Source organism: Pyrus communis, chromosome 1 (genome assembly GCF_963583255.1).
Source record: "Pyrus communis chromosome 1, drPyrComm1.1, whole genome shotgun sequence".
Classification (NCBI taxonomy): domain Eukaryota; kingdom Viridiplantae; phylum Streptophyta; class Magnoliopsida; order Rosales; family Rosaceae; genus Pyrus; species Pyrus communis.
In genome coordinates, this window is record NC_084803.1 from 9,811,260 (window position 1) to 9,837,597 (window position 26,338).

The window sequence follows — 26,338 nt, forward strand, 5'->3', positions numbered from 1 at the left end:
CGGGATGGACGTTACAATGAATTGATCGTTCAGCGGTACACTTATGTGCAAGAGCCATACTGGCACGTAACCCGCCAGAATGACTTGATTGAGCACCATTGGGGATTGCAAGAAGGTGAAGATAATTAAAATAAGCTTGTGGTTGAAGAATAAAGTGTATTTGATGAGTTTATGTAATTTTATTTTAGTGTGTTTTTTTTAAGTTTATTTGATGAGTATGTAATTTTATTTTAGTTTTTTTTTTTTTAAGTTTATTTGAAATTTTATCCGAAATTGGTTAAAAATCTTATCCGAAAATAAAACTATTTTTTTATTTATTCTTTTAAAAAATATAAAATGTTTTAAATGGGCTGAGTGCTAGCGCATTTTGTAGGGGTGGAGATCATTTGTGCCATCGTATTTTTAGACTGGATGCCAACGCATTTTTTTAGGAGTGGAGATGCTTTGGCCTATTACTATTCACTTGAGTGGATAAATGCGCTAGGTGCTGGCGTAAAGTTTTTAGGGGTGGAACTGCTCTTAGCTATTAAGTTTTCTCTACCATTGGTCCTACCAATATAGAATGAGGATAGTTACGGACTTTGTCTCGTATAAATAGCTTCCACCTTCTCAATTTTATGCACATTATTTATCAACCATTTTCCCTCTTTATCATGTTGCATGCAACCATGCAAAGTGTCAGTTTATATACATGTACGTGTGTGTGTTTTTGTGTGTGTGTGTGTATGTATAGAGGGAGATTAGAATATAAAAGAGTGGAAGAAATACATGGTGTTAGGAGCGATCAAGGAGCTTCCTCAAGTACATGGAACCTAGCTATTTTGGTATTGACGTGGATAAGTACGTGGACCTTAGTTATTCTAGTAGTGACATAGATCTTCGTTTTAGCTTTGGAATCCAAGTAGGGGAAATAAGGCATACCTTTACAAAAATTGATTTTATTAAATTTCATGAAGTGTTATAATATTTTTGATCTTTTTTATCGATTAATGTGATTGGATATTAATTGCCTAATTACTTCAGTTAATTGTTTACTTGTTATTGGTTATGGAATTATTGCTGAAATGTTATTCGTTGAGAATATACTGTAATACAAGCGAAAGATGAAATGACATTATTTGTGCACCACTTATGTTATGAGATGTGGTTGGAACTTTAGTGTTGAGATTAGAATTCGGGAAATGAGGGTAGTTGGAAAAGATCTTTTGTGTAGTTGAATCTATTTATCATGAAACCAGTTCTAGGCGAGCCCGGTGTGCACATTATAATAGGATATCGGCGGGATAAATTGTCGATGTGGGTGATTTGGGCTGGAGATCAATGAATTAGATAAGACAACTAGCAAAAGAGGTTTATGAACTTGGGATATTGTATGGGGGTTAGTTTCTATAATAGAACATTCGAACCACCACTACAGTGGTAAAATGCATGGTACGGGATGTGTAGGTCCTCGTGTTCTATTATATAATTTAACAGGGGTAGTCGAAGAGGTTACATTGCATTCATGCTTTGTTATCAATAATGATTTGATATTTTGCTATATGATTTCATGGCACTTAATTTAGTATTGTCAATTTACTGTGGTAAGATTATGTATTGAAGCTCACCCCTCTATTGTTATGCAGGTTTACGAACTAGACATTCAAGAGGATATGCAAGATGAGTTCGGATTAGATGTATGAATATAATGTTTATTCATCTATTTAATGTAGAATTGTAAAGAGTTCTTGATATGTTTAAGTATCTTGAGATTTTATAAGAGGAAATTTATTTTCCAACCCGTTTCAATTTCCTTTTAATTATTTAGTTTTAACTCACGTTTCGGATTCAGGTTCGAGTTTTTATTACCGACCCCGAGTCCAAGGCGTGACACTAACCAACATGTAAGATGACAAATGTGAGCACATGAGAGGATGAATGGGATGCGTATAGAAAGTGTGTGTATCTTGCAATTATTATATCACCTATTTTGCACGTGAGATAGGATGAATGTGAGAATATGAACTTAATGTGAAGTAACTTTTCTTTAATTACCTAATTAGCACATGAGAGGGTCATATGAGAGCACGTGAGAAGATCAATGTAATGTGTAAAGAAAGTAATTTTTATATCACCAAATTAGCACGAGATGATGAATGTGAGCACGTGGGAAGATAAAAGTAACGTGTAAAGAAAGTAACTTTTATTTAATTACCTAATTAGCATGTGAGAGGGAACGGTTGTGGGCATGTGAGAAGATAAGTGTAATGTAGAAAGAAAGTAACTTTTTATTGCCAAATTAGCACGTGAGAGGGAACAGTTGTGGGCATGTGAGAAGATAAGAGTAATGTATATAGAAAGTAACTTTTTATTGCCAAATTAGCATGTGAGAGGATGAATTTGAGCATGTGGGAAGATGAAAGGAATGTGTAAAGAAATTAACTTTTTTTAATATCACCTATTTAGTACGCAAGATGGAACGAATGTGGGCACATAAGAAGATGAATGTAATGAGTAAAGAAAGTAATTTTTATCGCCAAATTACACATGAAAGGATGAATGCGAGCACATGGGAAGGTGAAAGGAATGTGTAAAGAAAGTAACTTTTCTTTAATCACCTAATTACCACGTGAGAGGGAACGAATGTGGGCACGTGAGAAGATGAATGTAATGTGTAAAGAAAGTAATTTTTTTATTGCCAAACTAGCACGTGAGAGAATGAATGTGAGCACATGGGAATATGAAAGGAATGTGTAAAGAAAGTACATTTTCTTTAATCACCTAATTAGCACGTGAGATGGAATAGATGTGAGCACGTGAAAAGATGAATGTAATGTGTAAAGAAAGTGATTTCTTGTATTGCCAAATTAGCACATGAAGGGATGAACTGTACATGAGAAGATAAAAGTAATGTGTAAAGAAAGTAACTTTTCTTTAATCATCTAATTAGCGCACGAGAAGGAACCAATGTAAGCACGTGAGAAGATGAATGCAACATATAAAGAAAGTAATTTTTTTTATTGATAAATTAGCATGTGAGAGGAAAGTTGTGTAAACACATGAGAAGATGAATGTAAGCGTAAATACAATAATCTTTATTGCCTAATTAACGTGTGAGAAGATTAATAATGTGTGAAGAAAGTGTCTTTTGGTAATAGATATATGCGAGGTATGGTAATTGAACAACCAACGTGAACGAGTAGGTGTAAGGTGTGGTAAATTATCATCTCACCAAGCATTCTTGTAATAAGTGTTCAAGAGAAATGATAAGGACATTCTGAAAAAGACGATCCTTTATGAATTTTACGTTATTTTATATTTTGGTATAATTTATGTGTCAATATTAAAAAATATTGTACCAAATATGAGATGAAGTTCATCAAGAATTTCACTTTGAGAAAGTTTCATTATTGTTTCACAAATGTTCAATGCAAAATATTAAGAGAATATGATCCAGTTCAAACTATATTTACCCCAAATAAAAAAAAGGTGGTGCTATCCATTTTTACCTCTAACATCTCTTCTCAAGTTATGACCGTCGAATTTGATGAATTGGAAAAGATAAATTAATAAAATTAATAAAATGTATGAGAAATAAAACTAAGTGTATGAAAATGACTATCCATGAAAAATAAAAAAATTATGATCCAAGTTTAGTTGGGTCGGGTACCAGCTTGTATTGGGTCTGGGCTTCCATCATCACTATCACGCTGCCCTTGGGCTTAAAATGGATTTCACAATAACGTGTTAAACTATAACTTGCCAAAATGGCCGCCGCGCATGGCAGTGGCAGCATCCCCACCGTCGCATTCACCACCCCTCCAAACTACGGCGCCAGGCTGGCCCACCTCCTCACCCTCACAGGCTTCAAACCCCTCTCCGCCCCCACACTCATCGTTCAGCCCACGCCGTCCACCGTCGCCGCCCTCAAACCCCACCTCTCACCCCCTTCCCTCGACCTCTTCTCCGCCGTCGCCTTCCCTTCACGCACAGCCGTAGCCGCGTTCTCATCCGCCGCCGCAGACGTCCCCCACCCTCTCCTCTCCCCGCACGGGGACGTATTCACCGTCGCCGCGCTGGGAAAGGACTCCGAGCTCATAGACGACAGTTTCGTCCAGAAGCTCTGTCCCAATCCTGACCGACTCAGAATTTTAGTGCCTTTGACTGCGACCCCGAACGCATTAGTCCAATCGCTCGGAGACGGGCGCGGTCGAAGGGTGTTGTGTCCAGTCCCGCTAGTGGTGGGACTGGTCGAGCCTCCCGTGGTCCCACACTTTCTTCGGGACTTGGAGGCCAAGCATTGGGTTCCAGTTAGGGTAAACGCGTACGAGACGCGATGGGCCGGCCCGGGCTGTGCCGAGAAAGTGGTGGAGAAGATCGAAGATGGAGCGTTGGATGCGATTGTGTTTACGAGCACAGCGGAGGTGGAGGGGTTGCTGAAGAGCTTCAAAGAGTTTGGGCTGGACTGGGAGACTGCCAAGAGGACGTGCCCCAAAATGCTGGTGGCGGCCCATGGCCCCATCACGGCAGCCGGGGCCCAGATGCTTGGAGTTGGAGTTGATTTGGTGAGTTCTCAGTTTGGTAGCTTTCAAGGAGTTGTTGATGCTTTGCACACTGAGATTTTGAGATTGAGTTAATATTTGAAGCAATTTTCATGGAAAATTTGTGTAGACATTTTCCTTTATCATTGTAAGAGTCTAATTTAGTGTTAATATTTATTCGTTTTGTTAGTAAATTTGCGTATAATTCACATTTATATACACATTTTGTTATCCGTATTTTTCACCGTGGAGTGAAAATGAACTTTCGGAGATCACTATGGCAGTATCTCAGGCCAATAGTATCGCATGAAAGTTAAAACGTATAACAATGCGTGATTAACCAAGAATACCGGCACAACGGTATCCCGAACCATTAATGAAAATTTGGAGTTGGAGAAATCTGGTACACAAACTTATATTATATCTGGTACACAAACTTATATTATATCAGTACATGGCACTATTATACAACAAAAGCATTTTTCTAATTCTTATGATACAAACAACAAGCTATAAACAAATTGATTGATTGACTGACTATAAGTACAAACAGCTCACTCTTACCAGTTAAGTACTGCATCTTGTGTATATATCTTTGGATTTTTAAGGTAATCTGCATCTAAATTCATCACCCTGCTGCTTCAAAAGTTGGGTTGTTTTTCATCTGGATTTTCGACTCGGATAAAAGCTTCCATGCACTTTCCATGGATGGTCGATCGGATGGCCTACTCCTGGTGCAAAGCATAGCAACCTCAACTACCAGTTTTATCTCCTCTTGCATTGAAATGTTGGAACCAGCTTCGTTCTCATTGTAGATTTCCCGCAGAACAACTTCTCTTGACTTGCTATGTATACTTGCGCCAGAATTTGTCAACCTGCCGCTGCTTAGAATCTGCAGCGTGATCTCCCCAAAGCTGTATACATCCCTGCATAGCTCCTCTTTTGTGACACTGATGTTATCACCTGTCCAATGGAAGGAGATGAGCAATTATAGAACTGATCGAGGCTAGTACACGAAAGAAATAAAATTCTTCTGACAATTCCCTTTCAAAGCATCTACATTTTTGTACAGCTTCTCTTTCTGGTATAAGGTTTTTGAGTTTTGCAGGAATTCGGTACCTTTCCCAACATTTCTGACGCTTAAGTACTTAAAGTTGTTCAGGTATATTTCTAGTTGTGTTATAGAACTGGTGATGTAAAGGCTTAAATTATATCTTTGGCGTGGCAGATTAAAACTTTTTAAAACAACGACAAAATCATCTCTACCACATGAAAGAACATATTTTGTTATGCATACCTGCATCCCAGGTGGAAGTTGCTGCTGCAAACGAATCTTTGTTCAACTCGAGCAGATGCTTGAACCCGAATTCTGTCAAACGAGGTTCCATATTTTCGTCAAACACTATATTACTTGACCTCAGATCTCCATGTGCAATTGCAGGATAACATTCGTGGTGAAGGAAGTGCAATCCCCTTGCAACACCGATGACAATTTTGTACTTGGCTGCCCATTCCCTCTTCACACTTATCTTTTCAGCCAAGTTTCCATTGGGCAAGTAATCGTACAAGAGATAAGCCAGTTGATTGTTGTAGCAAACTCCGAGCAATCGAATTAAATTCTTATGCCTTGCATTCCCTATTTGTGTTACGAATTCCAACATAACTCTCATTCTCTTTGCTCCCCATTCAATCTTCTTCACAGAAACTGTGATTCCGGTCGGCAGAACAGCTTTGCTTACCGAAGCTGACAAAGGCGGTAATGCATCCGTGGATTCTGTGGAACTGAAGCTCTTCAACACATCATTTGCTGTGAATTGAGGAAGTCCATCAAACGAGATCATCTTCCATTGGCCTTTGCTTTCTCTACGGAAATAAAATATCCCCATAACCGATAGAGTAACAAACATAGCTACTACAGCGCACAGTAGCAGAATCCATAAAAGCTTCCCGACGCCTCTGCTTCCAAATATAGCAACTGAACCAGGACATGATCTCAGAGGCTCTCCACAAAGTTTCGGATTCCCAACAAACGCACTTTGTTCCATTGTTCTAAATACCTTTCCAGATGGAATAATTCCGGAAACATCATTGTAAGACACATTTAGAAGTACCAAGCTCGAAGAAGAACCAAACTTTTTAGGTATTGATCCATCGAAGCTATTGTGTGACAGGTCAAGAACACCAAGAGCAGGAAGACTTGCAAGCTCCTCGGGTATACGACCGGATAAATTATTGCTCCCTAAATCAATCCTCTCTAAAGCCTGGCACTTAGAAATACTTTCCGAAACAGCTCCTTCCAAACTGTTCTTGCTCAATTCAACAACAGATATCGATCTGCAGTTTTCGAATGAAGGAACGTTGCCAATCAAACTACAGGAGGAAGCGGAAAAATTGTGAAGATTTGGCAATTCCCACATTTCTGCAGGAACTGTGCCTCCTAATTCTGGATTTCTAGACACATTGAAGTACTCAAGCTTTTGAGCCTTTGAAATATCCATTGGAATCCCACCACTAAAATTGTTCCCAGATAAATCAACATATGTGATATCAGTCAGACTGCTGAATTTCAATGGAATCTCACCTGAAAGCATGTTATCTTCGAGTCGAAGACGAACCAGAGACGAACAGTTTGACAGAGAAGTGGAGAGGCCGCCGGTGAAGTTGTTCGAAAACAGCATCAGCTTAAAAAGCTGGCCATTTGCACAGATATCCGGTGGAACGCCGCCGCTGAGGTTGTTTGTGGAGACATCCACCCATCCGAGCATCGAGTTTCTCCCCAAGCTCCGGGGAAGGTTGCCGGAGAAGTAATTGTTCCACAAAAGCAGCGTCTCCAGCGATGGAAGCTCTGCAATTCCGTCGGGAACTTCGCCGACTATCTCGTTGTAAAAAAGGCTGAGGAGTTTAAGGTTTTTCAGCTCCGAAAAGGTTTGTGGGATCGACCCAGAAATCAGATTGTCGGAAAGATCCAAGCTTTGGAGAGCTCTGATGTTGCTGAGCTCCGCCGGAATCGACCCAGAAAGCTGGTTTCTGAAGAGGAAGAGGGATTCGAGATTGTTGAGATCCCCGAGGGATTTTGGGATGGCGCCGGAGAGATTTGCATAGGCAATGTCGAGATACTGGAGTTCCGTCATGCTCCCCAATTGCCACGGAATGCTTCCGTGGTAATAATTGTAGCCGATTTCCATGTGCGTCACTGTTTTGAGCTTCCCCAGTTCCGGCGGAATGCTTCCGGTGATCAAATTCCCGGCGAGATGAATAAACTCAAGGCGGCGGAAAGCGCCGTATTCCGCCGGGATCGGTCCCCGGAAGTAGCTTCCGGCTAAATTGAGGACTTTGAGGTTCTGAAGCTCTGAAATTTCGGCGGGGAGCGACCCGGAAAAGCTGTTGCTGAATGCGTCGAGAACAATGAGGTTTTGAAGGGCTGAGACTCCGACGGGGAAGTGGCCGGAGAAGTTGTTTCTGCTGATGTCTAATGTTGTGAGGTTGGTGAGGTTGAAAATTCCGGCGGGGAGGTGACTGGAGAACGAGTTGTAACTGAGGTTGAGTGAGACAAGGTCCGTGAAGACGGCGAATTGGTTGCCGGAAATTTCACCGGCGAGAGTCTTCATAGAGAGGTCTAAGCCAGTGACGGCGGAGTTGTTGGTGTTGCATTTGACGCCGGACCAAGAACATGCGTGGATTTTGCCAGGTGGGTTTTCTGCAGAAGGGAGAATCCAATCTTTCAAGCTGCCATTGACCTCTGTGAGCTCGGATTTTAAGCTCAGGAGGGTGTCTGAGTAGATATCGGCGGCGGAAACCGCCGCGAAGAGGAAGAGAAGAGGGAGGAGAAGGTTGAAGTAGGAGGAGGAATGGAAAATCTCCATTGGAACTTGCAGTTGGGGGATGACTGAGAAAGAGAGAAGGGGCAATTTTGGATGCCCGAATGGAAGAAAAATGTGTCATATGATTATAATATGGAAATCCATTTGTTTTAGTGTGAGGGTAGAGCGAGAAATGCATGGGAACTACCAAAAGTAGGAAAAAGGGAAATAATTTCTTTTTCCTTTTTTTGGATGAAACAAAATTCAAACTTAAAACTAATTACGTACTATATGAGAATATTAATTGTGCGTAATTAGTTTGAGATATTTGAATAGTAGTTTAATAAAGTACTCGATCGTCCTCTCAAACTAGTTGTGCGTCCATTATCATGTTTTTTAAAATACAGACACCAACATAAGGAAGTATTCGTTAGTCTTTGTTTTTCGATTAACTTTTTTGATCATTGAATAAAAGGAAAACTAATGAAAAGTGCTTGAAAACTTTGAGTTTTAACGATAAAGACAAAATAAAGGGTAAAGTGAGTAGTGCCAGGTTTAACTTTTTAGTGTAAAAATATGGTTTTTCGTTAAAGTGAACAATACCGCGGGTTTTTCGTTAAAACTCCCTTGAATAAACGAAACTTTGATGATTAACTAATCGATTTCTTTTCTTTTAGTTATTCCCTACATGTGTATTAGTCTATTAATAACAAAATTGATGCTTCCGATGTACAAAATTACAATTTTAGAATACTTTAACTTGTAATATCTCAAAGAAGTTCTTATTCAACGAAGTCAGTTTGACAAAATTTTAAATCGTTACATATCACAATACCCAAAAAACAAAAAAAAACAAAAAACAAACTAGAACGCATCTTTAAGCGTAATTAATTTAAAATACTGTTACAAGAACATTTCGACGTGAGCCCAAAAAAGGAAAGGGAATGACTTTATGCATGATTAGTTGAAATGAGAATATAATTGGGTTGCTTTTGGGAGTAAGAGGGGACCCTTGAGGCTGAAGGTGTTAAAATGGTGCTGGCCATTTAGGAATAAAGCTTTGATATAAAAAGTTGAGAGGGCATCTCCCTTTTTCTGTTGATTAGAAAGAATCCAATAAAAAGAAGGAGGAGAGGCAGAGCAAGTAGAAAGCAGGGGACTGAATGAATTTCTGAATTGGAATTTGCGCGCCGTGGGGACATATTATCGAAATCATTCTAAATAGTAAAGGTGCATTTCTACGTAGTCTCTTTCTCTTGGAATTGCTTACTATTTTATTAACTACAATGAATTTAGAAAATGCGAAAACGATATTAGGTTAATTCAGTTAGTCGGAGCAGTTTGATTTATTTAATTTTTTTTTAAATTGAAAAATGATAGTGTAAAAGTTATTTTTCTCTTACATAACAATTAAAGTTTACCTTTTAGATTCAATGTAAAGGATGGAAAAAAAACAAGGGTTGAATTGTATCTGAAAATTCGAAAGAGCAGAATATTTAGTACTCCACAATAGCGTAGCCTTACGCTTAGAGAGCTATACGAAGAGTCAAGGCATTAACTTTTTAATTATACAAAAAACGAATGCGCACTCTTTAGAAGAGCTTTTCTTTTAATATAAAAAGCTTAGAGCGTAAAATTAGATTTTTTAAGTGCAAATAACAATTTTCTTAACTAAAGTCTATTTTATTTCTTAGAACTCTTAGACATAGTTGAACGCCAATTAAATCTAAATACGCTAAATGGCATACCATTCAATACTCTACAATAATGTATAAAGTTATATGAATTCTTCAAGCATTAACTTCTTTAAATATGAAAATTAAGATCTAACGATTAAAATCTCGGCGAGAAGAACAAATCTGAGTGAGGATTCATTTGATGACAGCAGCAGGTGCAGAGTAAAAGACAAGGTTGCTGATAAAAGAAGTTACCTTTTTCTTAATTTATGATGAGCCCCAGCCTTTTCTGTCCCTCAAGTACGGTAAAAAGGTACTACAGTTTACATTCCATTTTTGAACCTTGACCTTAACAGTAACCCAGTGAGTAAATTCTTGAGAATGCAAGCTCCTCAACGCGTGATGCATGATTTTGGAAAGAGACCTGTAAATGTTATGTTATTATGACGGTATTTTAAATTAATTTTATAATAATTTTTTAACTTAACAATGTGATTTTTAGTTTAGAATATCATTAACATACATTAAAATCTTATTAATTTTTTACTTAATTTTATAAATTAAATGGAAAAATCTGGACCATACATTTCGAAAGAAGCTTTCATTCCATGCAACTGGGATGCTAAAGTTAGAGTAAAATGTTAAACTTATCATGCGACGTCATGTATCTTATTTTACTCATAAAACATCTTGTAATAAATTTATAATACCATTAACTTTAACGTTCAAATTGCACGTAAATTCTACTCATACACGTCATGCAAGTCTCTTGCTTGATTCAAAGGAAACAGTGTCGAGCTGTTGAAGTTTTGGGTTTTGCTATCACCACTATCACAAGAGGGACCTCCAATGCAGTGCAATTCTTCACAGGGCTAGCGTGCCAATAAAAACCCTGAGGAATTTCATGACTTTTTTTTATAATGTAGTACTTAAAAAGTAAAAATGTTGCATGTGTTTTAACGGTTGAAAAGTGAAATTCGTTCTTTCGTGACTTTCTTTTATAAATGTAGTACTTAAAAAGTAAAAATGTTGCATGTGTTTTAACGGTTGAAAAGTGAAATTCGTTCTTTCAAACAAAGATATAACGATAAAAATCACCCTTAACATCTCTTTTCAATGTCATGAGTACCGAAGAAAATCTCCTTAAAAAAAGTTGACACACTTTACATTACAAGATTGTTATATTTTGAGTAGTTCATTCACCAAGTGAGAAAAACTTGGGTGCAATATGTATCCCTTTTCTCTTTGTCTCGTTTAGGGACGAACATATTGTGATACAGCTTTAGTTACATGTAAGAATCTCTCCGGACCGGACTCAACTTCGAGCCGAGAAGACGTTGGTAAGAGAAACTACCAGAGAGGTTTCCCAACGACAGGTTTGAAATTGAAAGGCACAGACAGCACCGAGGGATTTGATTTGAATTGGATTGGCCGTGCGCAGCTGAGAACAACACAACTTTTAAGGAAAAGGAATTTACCTGACTTGGATTCCCATTAGGGTCTCAAAAGAGTAGGAGTTTATGCTTTGATTTGATACCTCTTCATAAGTACAATTAAACATACATAACTTTAGATTTATCTTGGAAATTCTTTTCACCACATTCTTCCTATGTGGGGCAACTTGTGGATAAGTTAGATCTGATTTAGGACTTTTTTTGATACGGGTACACGATTATTTTGACGTTCTATATCAATGATATAAAGATACTTGGATAGGGTCAACTTGTAGATAATTTAGGTTTGATTTACAACTTTTGTGGTACGTATACGCTATCACTTTGACGTTCTATGTCAACGATTCACATATTATTGTATGGATGATAAAATGACGGTGTACTCGTGACATGAAAGTTAATCTTCTAAAATTTAGGGTAATGGAGAGTTAAAAGATATGCAATTGGGGGAACAATTAGTCAAAAGTATTAGTGGTGCGGAAACTAATAAATATGAAAGGATTACATTTTGTGAAAAAAAGACGTTAATCATGCATAAAGTACGCATAACACGTCCAAAAAAACAAAAGATAGAGTGGTTGAAGAGTTAATAAAGTGATTGAAGAAAGGGTCCCTCTTTTCACCTTTTGGTTCTTTTAGATCACTGCAATGTCAATGTGCAATCGCTAATCTATGACACGAGCATCATAAAATAACAGTATAACAACGTATTTATTGATGATTTAAATAACAGATTTTTCTTAATGACAATACTCTCGTCCTAACCAATGTTTAAAGATATTGATATCGGTAAAAATATTAAAATTAAAATTTACGAAAATATCAATAGATGTATTGATAATATATCAAGATTGGTTATTTTCGATGAAAATAATGGAAATTTGCTAAAAAACATGAAAATTTAAAGTGAAACTTTAATGACATTTGGTAGTTTGTTCATATGTAATCGATATGTCCGAAATATTGACGAAATCTGTTAATTTTAACCGAAATTTAAGAGTTTATATGATATTAGATAATATTTAAACTCCACCCCAATCTTTCCATATCTTTATCTTATTTGTCTGATATTTTACACAAATATAGACACATTGAAGAAATTTAAACCGTTTGGGGTCCTAACTGGTTAGTACCTAAGTATTGCAACAACGAAAGTTTGTACGCGTCAAGAAAATAAATAAAGAGTCAAGAAAATAAATAAAGAGACAGAAAAACGAAAAAGATGAGGATATCAAAACAAATGGGAAATCCATGTCGAATTTAAACGTTCTAGCATAACAAGCCCACATACTTGCAAAATATCAATTTTGGTACTCGAAACTACATTTGAATATGGATAAAGAAATCAAACGGAAGAAGAAGAAAACGGCCATCCATCTCTGCATTACTTTTATATATAAGCATGTGGAGACAGTCGATAAAATGTTTTTATTTGACAATAGACCGTAACGGAAACAAAACCCCTGGTGAAGCACTTATAAAGAATGGAAAAATAACGACCCCGTCGAAGCAATCGCTTTGACGGATGTCGAAGTACAGCAGCATCAAACCTTCAAATGAACAGCAGAGTCGAGCCTAAGACGATTCAGCCGAACAGTCCCGAGTATGTACTCGGGCAGCTCCGCCTCCTCTTTTCCCTGCAACCAACGTAAGGTGTTGAAAATATTCCTGAATGCATTGTTAATACTGTGCTAAAGAATACAACAGATCGTAAAGACACGGACCTCTATCAAAATTGCAAGGTCAACCACTATGCTCGTGACATAACCGAGGACAAGTCCGATGACACTCCTCGCTACGGATGATGATCCAATATCCACATCAATCTGCAAAATACAAGATTATATTTCATTAAAAGATGCCGTAAGCAATCAGGAAAGATTACTAATGATTGGCATAACAGTTTAGTTCTAAACTTTGTGTTTATGGTACACGGTCAAGTCTGTCTCCGCTTGTATCGTAGAAAATTTGATTTTGGAAATTGTCAGATTACACATAGTTATGAACGCAAATAGAATTACCTCAAGAAAATTGTCTTGTCTGAAATACTTGCAAGTCACAGCTTTCCCCAATAGGCACGCTTTTGTTCCAACAGCACGCTTGACCATCCAATATCCCTGTAGCAGCAGATAACCATTAGTTAATTTTCCCATCAACGCAGAACACATACATGCCTTTGGGTAATACATACTTTAGACATAAAGCACAACATACCTCGACGATACTAGGAATTAATTTAAATCTTGCATCACGAAACATGTCAGTCCCATCCACAAATTGAGCAAACAAAGAATTTGGCTTTGCAGGTCTGTCAGCAGCATAGTAAAGTGCCAAACTATAGTTTGGTTTTGCGGGAACCTGAAACAGAAAAACGACATATCATAAAGGCACTCATTAGAACGATAGTAAGAGTAGCTAAACAGAAAAATGATAATTCATTTCCTATCAAAGGAAGAATCTACTGCTGTTGGGAGGCCCTAGTGCACGTACCTGGAGATTAATGACTAGTACAAATGGAAGCTTCTTCCCAGCCTCTGACTGTAATCAAGAAGGGTATGCTTAGACACAGTAATCATAAGTAACCAATTTACGTTATCAAAATACAAGCAATTCAAACATCAAAAACCAACTCTACCTGAAGAAGACTCCGTGGATGCAGTGCAATCCTATCTATAGTTTTATCAACTTTGAACCAATCTACTCCTATGAGCTTGAGAAGGGGATCTCCTCCCATTACCTGGAAAGAGCAAGCCAGAAATAATCATGTGAAGATGACCGGAAGTTTTCAGTCAAATTAATTCAAAGCATAGTCAGACCCACCTTAGAATTGTCCTTTAGGTAGTTCTTTCCCCTGATCATAAATCCCGTACCGCTTGGAGATGTCCAACAGTTTGTGTCAGTGTCATCCTTCCCGGTGCGCAAGGTACCATGTAACTGGCTTGTATCAATCATGACAGGAGCCACTTCAGAATCCAGTTCCTTATTAGTAGCATCTGCAGCTGTACCCAGAATGAGTTATGCTTTAAGCACTGATAACTTTTTGAAAGGGTGAAACAATAGTTACAGACCAGTCTCTGAATATGTATTCATGTCATTTTTGTTCTGGGATAAGTAAAACGCTTTATAGATTCACTCTTAAAACTTAAGATGATGGTAATTTATGGTAACATAAGAGGCCAATGCCTAATTTAAAGTACTAAGAAGTAAGGATACCTGAGGTTCGCTTCAAGCTCAATTTTGCATCCTGCAAATTGTAGAGGGAGAATATTAATAATTGGAATTCAAAATCGTACATCTATAAAAAAAATTGAGCCGCATCATTTGGACCACCAGCAGTGCTCCATTCCAAGATAAAGAAAACTGAAAAAAAGGAAAACCTTCTGGTCAAGTTCTTCATCAGAAGATGAAGAGTCTGCAGACATTGCATCATAAAACTCATCCTTGACTTCTGACTCCTCAAATTCAGCAGTGGAAACGGAAACTTCAGATACTTTCGATTGAATAACCGTAGTGGAAGTTTCAAATTTGAGTGCAGGATTTGCTCCAATATATTCCTTCAAACCTGAATAATTACAAAAACAACGGAAATATAACTGCCTCAATAAACCATTTACGACATACTTGAAATATCTCGTGTTTGGAAGCCAGTTTAATTGACACTTCTCAATTCTCAGAAAAAGGTTCTTTGAGCATAAACACTCGGATTATAAATTTAAAACAAATTTAAAATGTAAAATAATTTCCCAACCTCCTACTTGGCACAACAATGCATAGGGTACACTCTTTTCAAACTTCGAGCAGTGATTTTTCTTCCATCTGCACCAGCCCGCTGAATTTATCTCCAGCATTTGAGTGACAAGACATCTTGGAGTATTCGAACCCATGGATGTGTTCAAATTTCTAATCTCCCAAGTCGATGCTGCAATACAAATTAAAAACATAAAAAAAAAAAACAACTAAACGAAGAAACAGACTTTCAAATACCAGAAATTGAACTTCATTAATGAGAATATATGAAACCAAGTATCATCAGAATGAAATAAAATACAATTCAGGGGTACAAATCTGCGCTTGGAAGACGGGGAATTCATCCAAAAATTTGTAGGGTTTAATAAAACCTCAGAAAGTGATCCATATCTGTGTTAGCAAGCTTGATTAACTATCAGTTTCTTATAAAGCAGATGAAATCTCTTACGATTTATTTTTGTACGTCGATATCCCGATCTTGGAGGCTTCTTCTTATGAACAGCAGGGAAATGCAAAATTGCTGCATTAAGAGCACCAAATGATATCAGCCAAATACCAAGGCAAAATAGTTAAGCTCTACTCCCTACACCACAAACTGAAGCTATATTGATACTGCTGAAAGTTATATCGTCTTACTATATGTTCCGTCTTGTCCACGAAACCATTGCCTAGAAAAGATAAAATCTCTCTTGGAATGCCACCTGTACATTTAAGTTACAAATTAATATCTCACGATGGTGAACAACAAACAGAATGCAGATTGACTTTATTATGTAAAGAAGCTATTTCTATTAACAACTGCACTGCAAGGTGAAGTTAATCAAAGCACAGATTAAGGATAAGATATTGGTTGAAGAGTGGCAGAACTAGTCACGTCTAACATCATTACCGAGTAAGATACCTAGGATCAAATGTCCCATATACAACGTCAAGGTGCCCATCATAAGAATCTAACAGCTCCAAGTCACCTGTCAGCATATCCCACCTGAAAAGAGAACTATTAGAGAGAGGAGTTCTGTAATGATAATCCTACCATGTAAGAGTAAGACAATTTACTCATATCTCTGATGTCGTTCAAGGTTTAAAAGCACTTCGAAAGCAGTATCTGCACTTGCATCGATAACAGCAACAGCCTTGACAATAACACCTTTACCACTCTGCCAAAAGTGGAAATAAAGATACATTATCTTACATGCAGACACAGACACAGACACAGACACACAAATGCATGTATTAATCTACAATTAGATAGCATACCTCAGAGTTAGCAACATCTTCAAATATTCTAACACCTGAAACCAAAAGAGAGAATGTATGAAGAAAATAAAGTTAAAGATTGCATAGCTGATTGAAAATGACCAAAGTGTGGTCTTAAGGATTTAGTAAGAGAGGTAAAAATTCTTTGTCCGCTGACGTCTATGAACTATCAAGTAGATAATAAAAGGCTAAGAGAAGAATACCATTAATTGTTCGCACACATTTCCACTTATATGCCTCAATTGCATCACCAATATCCCTCTCAAAGTATCCATCCGTGCTACCATTTGCACCCAAGCTTGAGGATTGGCACAAAAGCGTCTCTGGTCCTGTAATGGGAAGATAGATTTCGATAATTGTCAACTGAAAATGTGACCAATGACTCATGTTTGGGACACTGAACCAAGTAGTCCCATTGTAAACATTTAGAAGAAGCCATTCACATTCCGCCTTACCTTGCCCAATCCTTATAAGCTTTTTCAATCCACTTGCATAGCGCCTTACTCTAGGTCGATGGACATCGAGATTGAGCCTTCCACATTATAAAAGTTTTGAGTCAACATTAACATAAAAATAATATCATTTATAGAAAATATGATATGCACAGTGAACAGAATCAAACTTATCTCAAGTACTTATGCAAGTGTATCTAGGAAATATAAGCGTACTCAGTCTCCATATTCAGCTTGTTTCTGGCACTACCTCCTCTTGACAGCTCAAACTCAGCCTGTGAGAAGCGGAGTTCCAGGGTTAAACACAACAATGGACTGGATGAAATATGCAATTCTGAATCTCCTTCCAATTTACAGTTTCAAAAGTTTGGACAAAAAAGTATTGGCTCTATGTCACAAGGACTACCAAAATATTCAATTTGCAAGGTAAGAACACTCTCTACAAGGAAAAGTTCTGCCTTTTAACTGTTTTCTATGGACATTTTTGGTTAGAAAATTCATGTACCTGTTGCTTGGCTTGATCAAAGGCCTCCAGCCATTTTTGGGCTTCTCCAGCGGTAGCACAAGCAATCTACAAAAGACCAGTTAACCGTCAGTCATCTGATTAAAATCAGAGAAAGGAAACCCAAATGTGATATATAAGGAGACTTGATTCAAAATTGACTGTACAGATACCACACGGTATGAGAAACGGTTTCTAAACTACCAAAAACTTGCCAAGATCATCAATTCAATATATGAAAATTCATGAAAGTAAGAAGGAAGAACAGAGAAATATCAAAACTTGAAAATACAGAGATTGCGGATGAGGCAAAATCAGATGAATTTGGGATCCAATGGTAGGAGAATACACACACATAAAAGCAGGGATATGTGAAAATTTAAAACAAGCACATTCACATGTTCTAGCATTTAGCTGCAGAATCGAATAATGAATACGGCACCAAAACTTACTTCCCCCTTTTTCGATTCCTCCAAACGATTGAAAAAACGAAGAACATAAACGTCCTGGAAAAAAGAGAAATATCAGATACATGACAACAACAGCAACGATTCAGCATCCACAGCAACAATCACCTGAAACTTGAAATGCTAAAAGATAATTATCAAACAATGACATTGCATCCAATCACTTAAAACATTATACAGAGGAGGACTTACGCCGTAGTAGACCTTCCGACGCCCAACCTCCTCCAGCATGAGTGTGGGGCCCACGACGCCTCTCCGAATCGGTTTCTGCTCCAAAACAGATTGAAATTGAACGTAAAATTAATAAATTGAAGAAAAAACATTTGTAATTTGCAATTTAGTAGAATAATTAGGAATTGAATAGGGAGGAGGGAGGAGGAGAGGCGCTCACAATGCCGGGGTTCTCGTGGGGGTCTCGCTTGTACATCTCGACGTACTTGCCGCGGATGAAGAGAAACCGGAGGTGGCAGTACTCGTGGCCGATAGAGTTCACGCCCAAATGATACACCCATCCGAAATACTCAAACATCGACGACGACGCCGACGATGACGGCGACGGCAACGAGCTTCTCTGATCTTCTCCGCCTCCGAGTCCGAGCAATCCGCTCACCGTGCTGACCTCGGACCGTCCGCTCCCCACCTTCTTCAACGACAACGGAGACGGCCTCGCATCCATCGTCAAAAGCCAGGTAGGAGGGAAGGGTGGGGGAATTATACCTCAGCTAGCTTCTCTGATTGGGAGCTAGCTGCGTGGGATCGTTCTCTCTCGGAAACGATCGGGAGAGGAGGCAGAGGAGGGAGAGAGATATCATGGAGGAGAGAGAGAGGGAGGGGAGGTGATGAACCGATGATCGATTCGATCACGCACTCCCGCTGATTTCTGCAATTCTGTATTTGCTATCTTTAAATTTCTATTTTTTTTTTTGTTTTTTTTTGTGCTTAATTTTTGCTTACAAATTAGCCACCGGCCAGCGGGAAATTCGGTGTGACATTTTCTTTCCCTCGCCCTCCTTGTTCTAAAATTATATATTACCGTTGGCGTTGTTGGTGCTGTGGGTCCCGCTCTGGTTCAGGTTGCGTCAGCATGCAGAATTTGCAGCACGCGGACTTGCTTACCTCCACGAAATCTAATTCCATTTTTATGTGGTACCATTATTTTATTTGTTTTTAATTTTAAAATATTTTATTTGTAATCCGCATTTGGAGCAGTTTGTCAGTTTCATCCACCTCATTTCTTTCAATAATTTTTTTCGATATAATTTATTTTATTTCTTCTTATCTTTTAATATAAAATACAAGGCAAGGTTTGGGAGTCAAAATTTAAAATAAATTTGTATATAAAATCATGTGTCACTAATAGTAATAAGAACATTAATCAAGGGTTAAGTAATAATTCAATCATTTGGTTTGTAAATTTAGTTAAAAAATTTTGTTCTTCCTAACATTAGCTTAAAATATATTTACCCATTCTACAACTATAATGAAAAAAAAACCTGATTCACGTAGGCGTGTGTCATAATTTTGGTATATACAACCCTTGTTTTGGTGCATAAATATTTTTATTTTAGCTCACTGTTTTACAAGTTTAAATTTTTTGTTTAATTTCAAGTTAAAACTTTACTTTGATTTTTCAGTTTAGTTAGAGTAATAATATCACTTATAATAATATACTTAGCGTTTATATCATTTATCATATTATGTGGAATTACAAGGTGATATCAAAGTAGTGATAGTGACGGATGCATATTGGATTGGTTTGGTTTTGGGTCCAAATCATGAAGCGTTTTGCCTAAATTTTGAACCACAATTGAACTAAACTGAATTTAAAAATAAAAATAAAATAAAATAAAAACTAACACAACCGATCTGGTTTGGTTGGTTTTTCGGTTTGTTTGCCCACCCCTACGGGATTACTGCAAGCTTTGATTTTGACGTTCTCTAGTCCGTCTGTCGCCGTCAAATTCCGAGAATTATGTTGCTAAACTAAATCCTTTGCAAAGGACGATTGGTACGTAATTTCAACCATCACATAAAGGTTCCTTTTATTTTGTAGCTAATTTCTTGTTTAAAGCGGTTGTGTCATGTGCCAAAATTCCCTGATGGAATCGAGTGCATGTGACATGCATAAACCCTTTTTTGTTAAATATATTTACTAATAAAAAATTAGAATCAAATAAATTTTGATCCTATAAGCAAACCAGATATATTAGTACAATATAAATTGAACTTTTAAAGTTTTGATTAATTGTAAGATTCCTTAAATTCAGAATGCAATAAGTTAAAAAGGAAGGTCCTAACAGCAGGACAATTTAACGCTTGCTGATCAAAATTTGAGAACTTAAAATCTAAACTTTAATCAATCCTAAAGCCTAATTTCTAAGCTGTAAGTGACAATGGTACACCTTAACTCCATCAACCATGTCCACAAATAAGATCACAACTAAAACAAAAAAGAAATAGAAATGAGATTTTCTCAATGCGCAGTGCCCTTTTTAAATCCAAAAAGACATTCCCCGTGTAAAATGTAAACGATACCGTTTTGATTGTTTTTCAATGCATGGCATGTTTCCTTCCTCGTTTGGTTAATACAAGGCACGTTAGTTTAATATTGAGAACAAGCCATACCCCTTTTTGCCTAGCAGTTTTATAGTCATTAGGCAGCTCTCTCCACCCGACGACAGGGTTGGAATCGAAGAAGGAAGTTCCGAGCACGGTTCCTTCTAGTTCAAGAAAACCAACTATTCCTCCTACAACAACTCTACATAAACCAAACACATAAGTAATCGAAAGAAACAACGAAAATTATATTACTACATTGATCCTTCTACCTCTCAGAAGATCTTCAAGAGGTTTTCAATTAAGAGAATATAAAAAAAGATAGGTGCAGCAAGCACCCCGATCAAAACTAAAAGCCCGCTACATCTAGTACATTGATAAGCTAAGTTACCCCCATAGGGCTTAGTGCTAGCATACCTTATGGCAATCGTAAATCAAGGAACTCCAACAAAATACTAACAGACCATGCCTGAAATATTCCACTGCCCTTCAGGTACGTTTTCCTTCTTGTTCCGCATCGTATTCCTCGTCATCGTCATCATCATCCTCGTCCTCATCCTCATCTTCATCCATACCATATATGCTGCTCCGCTGAAGCTTATTAAATTCAGTTTTCGAATCCTCTTCACTAAGAAATTCCTGTCCATACTTTGTTTCTCGGTGTTTAACCAACAGCCAGCGCAGCAACCGATCTTCCTTGTTCAAGTAGTGCAGCTCCTTGTTGATGTTGGGTGTAGACATCATTGTCATTTGCATTAGTTGACCCTATACCATATGGAAACTTTGAGTTATAATTAAAATCATAACCGGTCAACATCAGAAGATAATGTATTTGAATTCAGTCAGAAAAACCAACGAAGAAGACGATCAAAAACTCTTAAAGGTTTTAGAATATTCCAAGAATAAATCAGGTGGAATCTCCAATTCCGCCCAAGAAGAAAAAGTTCCTGGAAACCCAATAACCAACCACAGGAGATCACCCTCATCCTTAAAGATAAAAGGCAACTCTTCGTTGAAATTCTAATAAACTGTACAATAATTTGAATCTCAGATCCATACGATGATCCACAAGCCAACAATAGGTATAAAAAAAAAATCCTTTCCTTTGTGTTTGTGACTGGATTCTTTAAATTCTTATCCCAATCTTTATTCTGGAAAGTAAGACAAGTGAAAATTAGGGATATCTCTGACAAGGCATGAGCATCTCCGACAGATGCTCCAAACCCTTCAAGGATGACATATAGGAGGAAGGCATTTTAAAAATCAATTTAGGGATATCACTCTCTTATGGAGATGTTAAAGAGTGCTAAGACAGTGAAAATTGTCGCTATTTGGATGATAAAACGTCTAAAGAACTATCAAATAGTAAAGATACCGTTGCACTCTAACACTGTGTTAGTATCACAATCTTTTTTCTGTTGTTGTCATTTTTTCCAAGTTCAGGGCTTGGACAGAAAATCATCCGTTTTGCTAAAGATAGGAAAGAAATCCAAATTCAGATATCATTACCCAAATTCAGATATTGTTGCAATCTTACGAGCATAGTCCACATCGTCCCTTACTGAGGGTGTAACGTAATCTACAACCTATGATAGTTCAAAGTAAGCATCCTGAGAATTCTGAGGCAAGCTACTGCCATCCCCAAGAAGTTCCAACCTTAAATTCCAAATCCACTAACTCAAGTTCTTCAGATAAACAGATAGAGCTGCATTTTCTTTAACCCAATTCAAAATCCTAGTTCGAGCCTATAAAAATCTCCCTGCTTTGGCCACTAATTGTCATTTCTTGAACCTCCATAATAATATTAAAAGAAAAAAAGAAAAAGCTTAAGGAAATTCACACACACTTTTTCATTACGTATCAACAAAGAAAATGGGAAACTACAGCATCACGTTGGCCCTAAACTATCGAAAATGTGGCATTAACAAGTTCAACTAGGAAACATCCGCAAACGCAACAATTTACACAACAACACGCTCTCATTGCAGAAATAAAACAATTCAAAGGCAACGACGACGAATACTACAACCTGTAATAACTCAAATGCACTGTAAGGTTGCAGAAACACCAAAAACCCACCTGATAATACCTTCCATCAAGCTTTTTAATACCATAACCCAGCTGAACAGTGCCGAATGACTTCATGTCAGTAATAACTCCATTTCTTCTGTAAACGTGTTTGCTCACTCGAGCGACCAAGTCCATCAGAGACTCCTTCCTCACATGCGGTTTCAGCAGCAGCATACAATCGTACAGCGGCATTTCTTCGGGATTTTCTTTCTCCTGTAAACACTAAAAGCAATGAAATTTCAACTTTGTTCATCAATCTGGACCGACCCAGATGCAGTGAGATAACAAGAAGTAGATTATCACGAATTTACACGAAGAAAACAATGAAATTAATAAAAAAAATTTTAAAAATAGAACCCATCAATCGAAATCTAACAACTCAAACGAACGCAACCAAGATTTGAAATCGAAGGAGAAATTAGAAAGATTTGAGGGAACTGCGCAGTACCTTCGACTTTATTTTAGGGGAGTGCGAAGATTAGAGAGAAACCAGACGGAGGAGAAACCAGACGGAGGAGACACGGCGATGAAGGCTGAAGAAAAGGGGACAGGATCATTGTTTTTTAGCACCAAATCTGGGCCGTCAATCAATAGGAAATTGAGGAATGGAAGTATGCCACGTAACCCACAACTTAAAAGGTTCTGTGAAACGCTGCGTTTAGAAGCGGCCACTCGCAGATCCAGTCCAATTTATTGATGGGTCAGTAATCTGGCTAGCCCATACAGACCCAAAGCCCACTCACCGGAGTCCGGATCCACTGTCCCCTGTGTTCCGTAGGCCATAAAGAGCTCCAGATCTCTTCCACCTAATTTTTCTCATCAAATAATTTAAACTCTTAAAATTTGACTTAACGAATAAAAACATAGACCCATTTTAAAATTTATAATAACTTTAACTATTAAATTAAATTTCAAAGATCTAAATTATTCGATGAGAAGAATTAAATGGAAAAGATTTGGAAAGAATCCCTTTCCTGGCCATAGCTTCCACGAAAAGGCGGTTCCAGTGTAAAACCGCCCAGACGGAAACTCAGTCGGCCCGGTCAATACGTGTCGATAAGACCAACCACTCCACCCATTCATGTTTTGACACGTGGTTTTCAGTCCGCTTCACGGCAACTAAAGCGTCGAGCCACACATCATTACTCCTCTCTTACCCCAAAATTACCAGCGTACCAGCGCCAGCAAAGACCAAGGTTGACTTCGTAAATATGTGGAAAACCAAGGCAATACCGTAATTCAACCGCGGATGGAACTGCAAAACCAAGTCGGTCAAAATCTTAACCCCGCCCCACGCGCCTCAGACGGTTCCAAACCTCACGCGACGTCACGTGAGTTACCGGAACCTCTCTATAAATACACGCTCACGCACGCTTTGCAAAATATAGCGTTTCTTCTCAGACAACAAAATTTTGAGAAAATTAGAAATTTAATCGATTTTTCTTTTGTTTTCGCAATTTTTAATTTTGTTCTTCTCTTTCTTCTTCCGAGGGAAAAAAATGAGGACGGCGATTCTCCGATCGCAGGATTGCCTCCGAGGTCGCTTCCGCCACGAAGCCCTAACCCTAACCCTCTCCCCCCGCTCCGGATCACGAAGGAGCTCTAATTTCTCTAACCCTAACTCTAATTCCACCCCCAACCATGGCTCCACCGCCAATATTCATCAATCTCGCCGCCGGAAGAGGAGTCCGATGGGGCTTCAGTCTAATCAACACGAACGACCTCGCGATCGGTGCTCTGATCGGGCCGCGGTTGCGAAGGCACCGGGGAAAAACCTGGTGATTGGACAGGTCAAGATCCTGAGACGCGGCGAGGATTTGAACCCGGAGAAGAACAACCGAGGTCTCGGAGTTGTTGCCCGCGATGACCGCAAGCCGAAGGCGAAGAAGGAAAACGATCCGGATTTGATTTTGGGATCCACGGACCGTTTGGGACCCGACCCGGAGACCGTGCAGAAGCAGATTAAGGCTGCGGAGTTCAAAGTTATGGATGCGATTTACGCCGGATCGAGCGCTTTCTACGCGTCTCCGCCTCCAAGCTCGGTGCCACTGCCTAGTTTTTTGGGAAGGAACGGCACCGCCACCAGCGATCTCCGCCGGCTGCTGCGACTCGATTTGGTGTGAGCGCCAGGCGTTCCGAAGAATCGAGGCAAGAAAAGTTCCGGCTTTGCGATTTGGCAGCCGTGATTGAATCGTTTGATCGAAAGTTGAATGAATCTTAAATTCCGAAACGGTTGAAGGTTGATTCGATTAGTTGGTAATGGTTGTTCGTTTAGTCCCAATTTGCTTCCTTTATTTTTTCAAGAGGAAAGTCGATTGAGTGCGAGCAAATGATGATATGATTAGAGCTTATGTCGCTAGGGTTTCTGCAAGTTGAAGGAAGAAGATTAGTAGGAAAGTTTGGGTGTTTGGCGCCTTCTATATTTTACTTGGTATGCAAGAAATGTTTACGAGGTTGGAAGAAAGAAGCTTAGGGAGATAAGAGTACGAGCCTGTCTCTGTCTAAAAGTTGTATTCACTATTCACTATTATATGATGATGTAGTGATCATCAAGAAATAAAATGTTGTGCTTAATCTGTTGCTAATCACTTTGTTATATTCCTGTTAGAATTTGTTTCGGGATATGCGAAAAGTGGTTGATTGGTTACTCATTTCCGGTCCTCTGTGGGGAGGATCGACCGGCTCCTCACATTTACATCCGGTTGTTCGTTTGTATTGTATTGCACAAATCGATATGTGAGTGGCTGCTTCTCCGCCTGGTATTGGGAAAAAGACTTGCACGAAATAGGTTATGACATCTCTTGTCCATTAATACATTGTTATGTTTAAGTTTTTCTCCATGTTGTCAAGAGCGGATGTACATTCGAACCAAAGTTGTCCTAGAACCAACTAGACGCAGGGAAACAAGCACGTGAAGTTCTCTGGGACCTTCTATGTTTGGTACTTCTCTTTTACGCCTACTAAATGTGATGTAATGTGTACTGGACATATCAACACTCGACAAGTTGTGATAACCTAACCACAAATGCTCTTAATAGCACTCATCAAATTGCTTCGGCTAATGTCAATATATTCGCAACATTGTTCAGCGGACAACAAGTTCAGTAAGTGTTCGATGAAATAGCTCTGTGAATAAACTAAAATTTGTTTGCGTACTTTGCACAATAAAAAATTTGGGACCTTTAACATTGGGATCCCAAGTTCAAATCCTGCATTAGCCACTGCACATGTAATATATTTTTGAACTGTAATGTCACGTGGTGGGGAACTTGTTCTATGTAGGTTGCTTTTATAGACATATTGAACGGGTATTTTACGTTCCGTGGTATGTGAGTAACTGGTTGTCCACATGTTTTGCGCGTATCAATTGGGCTGCAATAACTATCCCTCGGTAGTGGGCGGATTTTTGGTTACTCAAAACTCGCAACTGACATGACTAGTCAGTTCTCCAGATTGACCGGTGATGAGGGATGCCAAAAAAGGTACATGTAATATTGACTTCCAAACCAAAACCTCACCAAATGATCCACTCTAATGAAATACAATATTCACTTATATATTTCGCCAACACACCTCACCAATTATCTTATGCCACGTGCATTCGAAATAAAGCATAATCGACCTAATTTTATTCTAATTTGGAGTTTTCTATTCTAATTGATTTATGCTATTTATTTGTGTTTACTTGCTTTATTGAGTGTTTTTTTTCTTTTAGCTTGTGCATATTATTTATTCAATTTTATCATGGTTGGTTGTTTTTTTAAATGAAAATGATTTTTACACACCCATCTTCTCTTCTTACATATCTATATTTCTAGTCGCTTAATTGAATAAATT

The 26,338-nt window shown here is 38.3% G+C and overlaps 5 protein-coding genes across 8 annotated transcripts; 2 read left to right on the forward strand and 3 right to left on the reverse strand.

Moving 5' to 3' along the window:
- The first annotated feature begins 3,746 nt into the window (after positions 1–3,746).
- Positions 3,747–4,616, forward strand: LOC137739363 (uncharacterized). Its single transcript, XM_068478961.1, has one exon. It carries the CDS (start codon positions 3,747–3,749, stop codon positions 4,614–4,616), a length of 870 nt encoding a protein of 289 aa, XP_068335062.1.
- A 308-nt stretch (positions 4,617–4,924) lies between these two features.
- On the reverse strand, positions 4,925–8,494 carry LOC137739780 (leucine-rich repeat receptor-like protein kinase TDR). The gene is made up of 2 exons (XM_068479492.1): positions 5,818–8,494; positions 4,925–5,483 (listed from the first exon to the last, which is right to left on the reverse strand). The coding sequence occupies exons 1-2, from the start codon at positions 8,381–8,383 to the stop codon at positions 5,149–5,151; spliced, it is 2,901 nt and encodes a 966-aa protein (XP_068335593.1). The 5' UTR covers positions 8,384–8,494; the 3' UTR covers positions 4,925–5,148.
- A 4,312-nt stretch (positions 8,495–12,806) lies between these two features.
- Positions 12,807–18,846, reverse strand: LOC137741783 (protein ENHANCED DISEASE RESISTANCE 2-like). 3 transcript variants are annotated; one of them, XM_068481516.1, is made up of 22 exons: positions 18,267–18,846; positions 18,068–18,142; positions 17,861–17,914; positions 17,412–17,477; positions 17,123–17,181; positions 16,910–16,986; positions 16,658–16,783; positions 16,455–16,489; positions 16,254–16,354; positions 16,099–16,182; positions 15,834–15,898; positions 15,646–15,717; positions 15,199–15,369; positions 14,828–15,012; positions 14,664–14,694; positions 14,271–14,449; positions 14,086–14,187; positions 13,941–13,988; positions 13,665–13,808; positions 13,472–13,567; positions 13,175–13,276; positions 12,807–13,087 (listed from the first exon to the last, which is right to left on the reverse strand). In XM_068481516.1, the coding sequence occupies exons 1-22, from the start codon at positions 18,549–18,551 to the stop codon at positions 12,995–12,997; spliced, it is 2,250 nt and encodes a 749-aa protein (XP_068337617.1). In that variant the 5' UTR covers positions 18,552–18,846; the 3' UTR covers positions 12,807–12,994. The 3 variants fall into 3 exon arrangements, with proteins under 3 accessions (XP_068337617.1, XP_068337611.1, XP_068337604.1); XM_068481510.1 differs by having other exon boundaries at positions 14,271–14,443; positions 16,087–16,182; XM_068481503.1 differs by having other exon boundaries at positions 16,087–16,182.
- Positions 18,847–20,638: 1,792 nt separating this feature from the next.
- On the reverse strand, positions 20,639–23,083 carry LOC137712008 (small ribosomal subunit protein bS6m-like). Of its 2 annotated transcripts, none has more exons than XM_068451169.1 (3): positions 22,950–23,083; positions 22,511–22,714; positions 20,639–21,196 (listed from the first exon to the last, which is right to left on the reverse strand). In XM_068451169.1, the coding sequence occupies exons 2-3, from the start codon at positions 22,691–22,693 to the stop codon at positions 20,921–20,923; spliced, it is 459 nt and encodes a 152-aa protein (XP_068307270.1). In that variant the 5' UTR covers positions 22,694–22,714; positions 22,950–23,083; the 3' UTR covers positions 20,639–20,920. The 2 variants fall into 2 exon arrangements, with proteins under 2 accessions (XP_068307270.1, XP_068307264.1); XM_068451163.1 differs by having other exon boundaries at positions 22,511–22,723; positions 22,950–23,021.
- An 820-nt stretch (positions 23,084–23,903) lies between these two features.
- LOC137732869 (uncharacterized) lies at positions 23,904–25,086 on the forward strand. The gene has a single exon (XM_068472129.1). The coding sequence runs from the start codon at positions 24,001–24,003 to the stop codon at positions 24,622–24,624; it is 624 nt and encodes a 207-aa protein (XP_068328230.1). The 5' UTR covers positions 23,904–24,000; the 3' UTR covers positions 24,625–25,086.
- The last annotated feature ends 1,252 nt before the right edge of the window (positions 25,087–26,338 follow it).